The sequence below is a fragment of the Rhopalosiphum padi genome, chromosome 2, assembly GCF_020882245.1.
Source record: "Rhopalosiphum padi isolate XX-2018 chromosome 2, ASM2088224v1, whole genome shotgun sequence".
Taxonomy (NCBI): domain Eukaryota; kingdom Metazoa; phylum Arthropoda; class Insecta; order Hemiptera; family Aphididae; genus Rhopalosiphum; species Rhopalosiphum padi.
In genome coordinates, this window is record NC_083598.1 from 87,893,308 (window position 1) to 87,899,470 (window position 6,163).

Here is a 6,163-nt window from a genome sequence, read left to right on the forward strand (position 1 = left end):
TGCATATTTACATAATACCTAGACCCTAGATATTATACTATAATCATTTTTTTTCTCTGAAAATACACAAATTAAATTTTCGTGATTTTGATATATTTCGTAAACAATTGAACTTTAAATGCCTATCAACAAAAATTGTGACTAACAATTATTGATTTTTTTTTTAACTACAATAAGTAAAACTTATAATAAAACTTGTATTAAATTTTAAAGATTTTTTGGAGTGTCAGTTTTTTTGTATAGACATTTCAAGAAAAAAATTGTCGGTAAGTGGATATCGCTCTGCTATATAGTAAATATAGAGAGTAGGTCACTATAATGGATGTGTTAAATTTTAATGAAATGACAAGTACCATTGTATACGAAAAACGATTCTGATTCACAGAAAGAATAATATTCAGATGATAAAAGTCATATTTTTAATTTGAATTTTAAATTAGATCTGTTTTTTTTTTAAGTAAACATATTATACTAGGTTAAAACAACAGTTTATTTTTATCCTTTTTTACAATGAACACGCACTAGCTATGCGGATATTAATATTTTAAACCCTTATTCGTAGTTATCGAAGTTCATTGATAATATATGACATAAATGTACAATGTAACTATTTTCTTCGTGCACATATTGATAGTAATTAATGTTAGAAACTTCAAAATACATCTTTTAGTATCGGTATGGACACTGAACAATGAACAAGTTACCAACGAACTACTTATTATGAATCATGTCGTTTTATTGTCTAAAATATTTTTTGATAATATCATAAAATTAAAGTTTACTAACATTGAATATAATTTTATACTTTAGAAAATCATTTAGTAAACAAGCTAAGTATAAACTATTGTTATCAAAAATATTACAGTAAAATCACTAGTTATAGTAATATTTGTATAATACAATATTTGAGCTTATAAATTATAATACAGTACATCAACATATTTGCAAATAGGTAGTCACTGAAGTAACGGATTTAAGCAAACAAAGTGAGTATAATATGTTATTTTACGTTAAAAACATTATCGATCTTATTAATCTACTTGAAAATCAGCGTACCAAGTATGTGTGAACTGATGAATAATCATACACATTAGTTTTAGTAGTGAAAGAAATTCTCAAAAGTTAATATCTTTAAAGTAAGGAATTGCACCTGACAAACATTATATATTATTACAATCTAATATTATATAAACATACTTTGTTAATTTTTTAGGGTATTTTAAAATATGTAGGTAAATTGTAACACTAATTTTTAGCTTAAGGCTGTTGAAAGCGAGCCATTTTAAAGGGGTTGTATTTAGGCAGTACTCGATATGCATTATGAGTTATGTGTAACTGTGTGTGTTGTGACTGATCATTAGTGTGCGTGAGTTCCCCCAACGCTTTATTTAATTAAAGATAAACTACGAGTAGGATTCTAGGAAATCAGTATCATAAATACGCGCAGTCACTCGTCACTATATTTTGCGATAAAAAAAATTTTTACATGAAAATCACAAAAAGAGGAAGAAAAATTCACCCAGTACCATAAGTCCGATTTTAATTTTAAAAACATATTTTAATTATTTGTATTCTCTTTTCTATGTTATGTAGGAAATGGATTTTCGATTTTATGTATCGTTTAATTACTATAGTAACAAATGAATTATATTTATACATAACTTTTTTTTTCAAACTTCACCTTACTTTAGTGTTATTAAAAAAAAAAAATTTTAAACCCATTTCCTACATAACCTAGAAAAGAGAATAAGGAATTCAAATATGTTTTTAAAATTAAAATCGGACTTTGATACCAGGTGCATTAGACCAATAAGCGAAAGAAAGCTTATTGGTTTAAACCACGCACGAAAAAACGAACCACTTACAACAGCTTTAATATACTTGAATTATGTAAAACATTTTATTTTCTAATGATCTAATGATTGGGTTGCATTATTTTAAGAGTTATTTTTTGTGCTGTAATTTAATACATAAATTACTAGTCAGTTAAATAGTATATTTCACATTTTCCAACATAAATATCAAATTATTTTCTCCATTCAACAGTAATCAGAGATGTCATAATAACGTTACTGCATTGATATTCACTACTATAGATATATAAATTTAATAGATTCAAAAAAAGAATAATAGTTAGATAAAATTCATATTGAATTTTGAATTGTAATTTTAAATTAGATTCGTTTCTTTTTAAATAAAAAACATACACTTTGTTAAAATGTGAACAGCTGTTCATTTTTCTCAGTTCAAATGATAAATCCGCATTAGCTAAACGGATATAAATATTTTTATCCATATTCTTTGACTTTGAAGTTTTTATGATTAATATATAACATATGTATACAAGGGGGGTCAAATCCGATTGTATAATACATGTTAAAAAATTTGGAATTCCCTTTTAAAAAAAATTTCTGGATACACCTCCGCGCTCCGGTGACATAAATATTAAATATAGAATTTTCTGTTCATAGTCGTTGTATGTATATGCCATTTCCAATTCCAATACATACCTGTTGATAGCTATTGTTTGAAACTCTAAAATAATTTTTTATTCGGTATGAACACTGAACAATGAACAAGTTACCAACGAACTAATCCAGATAATAATCGGCTACCATTGTATGTTACTTATCAAAACTTTACTAACATTGAATATCATTTTATACTTTAAAAAATCATTTAGTAAATAAGCTTTAAGTATAAACTATTTTTATCAAAAATATTACAGTAAAATAACTAGTTATAGTAATATTTGTAAGGTATAATATTTGAGCTTATAATATAGTACATATACATATTTGTAAATAGGTAATCTCTGCAGCAACGGATTTAAACAAGCAAAGTGAGTATAATAATGCCATTGTTCCTAAACAATTTTTTCGATTTCATTAATCTCGTAGATAGTACGCGATAATCTTAGTAGTGACAGAAGTCTTCAATATAAGAATTTGCTCCTTACAAATAAACAATATAATCTATAATATTATGTAGACCTACTTTGTTAATTTTGTGAGATATTTCAAAATACTTTGGTATTTTTTAACATTATTTTTTAGCATAATATATTCAAATTATGAAGAATTTAATATATTAAATATTGAACATTCTAATGATCTACTGATTGGGTTAAATAATAAATTTCAGTAATTATTTTTTGTGATCTAATTCAATATATAAATTACTATAGCTTAAAAAATATTAAAAACAATATATTTCACATTGTTTGACATCAATATCAAATTATTTTTTACATTCTACTGTAATAAACATAATATCATATTCACTTAGGTTAACAAGTATCTATTTCATGAAATGGAATCGAAATTTTAAATTTTTTGAAAATGATAAATACAAAAATACTCCACTATTACTTGTACATGGTTACACAGGTTCATTTTTTTTTTTATTATAAAAATAATATAGGTAGGTAGGTAGAAGATACGCATTTCATACATTCCATATATCCTCTCTAGTATAATAAACGTGGTATACTAAATTTGATTATTTTATAAGTAATGAATAAATCAATAGTAACAACACAATATTTCATTTTAATTTTTAGATCGAATCTGTAAGAACATGTCATTTGATATAACCGTATTGGAGCCCAGCGAAGTTTCAATAAACTTGAAATTATTTAAACAATTTCATTTTTTTCATCTTTTTGATCCAAAAAGCAAAAAAGTTTGCAATTTTAATGTGCATTATCTAGTATGGTACATAATAAATTGCGTCATTGGTTGTACAATAATGTTCGGAATGATGGGTTATTTTACTGAGGCAGGCAATGAATTAAATATTGCTAATGATGTACAGTCAATGTTTTGTTGTTTAATTTATTTTCTATGTTTAATTAAAATAATTACATATTTTAATAAAGCAAATGACATTTGGGATTTACTCCGCGTTACTTGTACACATTTTTTGTCGAGCACACAGTGTCAAACACATATTGGAATTCTCAAAAAATATCGCAAAAAATCAATAAAAATAACAAATTACATAAGTGTTTTTGCAATTATAACTACCATCCAATGGTGCTTGTATCCTCTAGTGCTGCTGTTGTTGCAAAAAGAAGACGCAAACCAATCAAGTCGACGTTTTGAGAATATTTTCAACTTTCGGTTCCCAGTAACCATTGTTTACTATAATAATAATTATTTCATATTTTATATTATAGAGGTATCTATTGTAGTGATTCTGTTATACATGCATATAGTGAGTGAAGTCTTCTTTATTTCTCTCTGCTATGTTATGATTGCTCAATATGACATGATCAAAAGAGCTTACGAAAACGTCAACAGTGAACTAAAATCCGAAAATAATTGTGGTGAGTTAATAGAAATAACAATTTTTATAATTTTCTGTAATGCCGAATAAGTAGTTTGTTTGTATAATTTTTTACACAGAAAATAAATAATAAAATGTATTAACTAATTGTTATGGATTTGAATTGTATATTTTCAGAAAACAAAAATGATAATAATGCGAATGATTGTTTTGATGATTTAGTATCAATTATGAAGGATCAACAAAAACAATTTTCGTTAGTTATAAATTAAAAGTTTTAGAATATGTTATAACACATTTATTGTATGACCATTTTTTATTTTTATTATGTCACTATAGTAACCAGTTGAAATAAATTTATCGATGTTTTTTGTTTAAATATTTTTTTTTTTTTCAGGATGTTAAAATTATTTCATATTACGTATAAATTTATAATTTTATCAAATGTTGTAGCATATTCGGGTTCCATCATTATTCTAACATATGCATCTGCCATGGTAATAACAATTTTATAGATCAAATTAAAATGTGTAACCAGGGCTGGATTCATATGATTATTTTTTGTTTACTATTATTATCTATGTTATTATTTATTCATATAGTTATGAGACAGACAAAATTTGATAATAAATAGTATAATTACTTGCTGGACAAAAATAAATAGTAACAAGATCCAATGAGAAAAGAATGTTATTTTATATGTTTGTCGTTAAGTGCTCTAGTATAACATTCTCGTGGTCCACCCCTGTGAATGTCTATAAATAAATATATCTAATTTATGAATATTATTAAAAGATTATTACGTATTTACGTTTATATAGATTTTTACGTCATCCGAATCATTACCAATGTTTAGTATAATCAAATTGGTATCATCATTTGGAAACGTATTTATTATTTTACTTATCCTTTGTCATTTGTTGGAACGCATTAATAATAATGTAATATCAATGTTGTTGAAATCTGATCGAACTGGTTTATCAATTCATTTCTTTTTTTTTTTTTTGTAGATGGAATTTGTTCATTTTGGGATGTATAATAGTAATTGGACTTCGATGAATTTAAGATCGAAAAAAATGTTGTTGCTTTCAATGCAGTTGAATAATGCTAATGAATTGATGATTAAAATAACACCGAGAAAAATTATCAACCTACAATTTTTTAATAGTGTAATATTAATATTTATTGAATATTTTATATTTTATTTTATTTTCACGCTATATTGCATATGCCAGTTACAATTACAGGTTACACAGTTAACAATCGTTAAGCGTAAGATGCTAATAAGAGCTTAATATTAAATGAATATGTGAGTTGAAGGGTAGAACAACTACAGGAAAATTAAATGACGTGGCATGTCGCAATATTTAGTATAAGTCTGACTTGTGGCAACCAATTCTAAAAACAGTAAACGTTAGTCTGTACTGTGTGTAGAAAAATTCAGTCATTGGTAGTGTGTATTTTCATATCGAACTTTGGAAAAAGATAGTTGAGACTACTGATGCACATATATGTTTATATTATATTTTAATATAATTACATAAAGTGAAATAAATTAAAAATAATTTCTTTATTTCAGGTGATAATCACATGCTATAATATTCTCTCAGCTATGTTGAATATAAATTCTAAATAAAAAGAAGATGAAGTAATATCAACAAAAGTTCAACAGTCATTACATGAAAGTTGTATTTATCCACCGAATTGTTGGACACAAAAAGCGATCATTCGATTTGCTGCAATGTATAGTTTAATTGAACTACATGTAATACTCATTTATCACCCTAATAAACCTATAGTTATTAAATATACACGATGTATTTACTATATTTGCATCACAGCTCACGGCCGTGTGCGTTACCCTCTCTTCGCG

The 6,163-nt window shown here is 25.4% G+C and overlaps 1 protein-coding gene across 1 annotated transcript; it reads left to right on the forward strand.

Moving 5' to 3' along the window:
* Positions 1–2,795: 2,795 nt before the first annotated feature.
* Positions 2,796–5,926, forward strand: LOC132923079 (uncharacterized). The gene is made up of 7 exons (XM_060986885.1): positions 2,796–2,842; positions 3,563–4,330; positions 4,468–4,546; positions 4,688–4,787; positions 5,112–5,231; positions 5,301–5,459; positions 5,870–5,926. The coding sequence occupies exons 2-7, from the start codon at positions 3,580–3,582 to the stop codon at positions 5,924–5,926; spliced, it is 1,266 nt and encodes a 421-aa protein (XP_060842868.1). The 5' UTR covers positions 2,796–2,842; positions 3,563–3,579.
* The last annotated feature ends 237 nt before the right edge of the window (positions 5,927–6,163 follow it).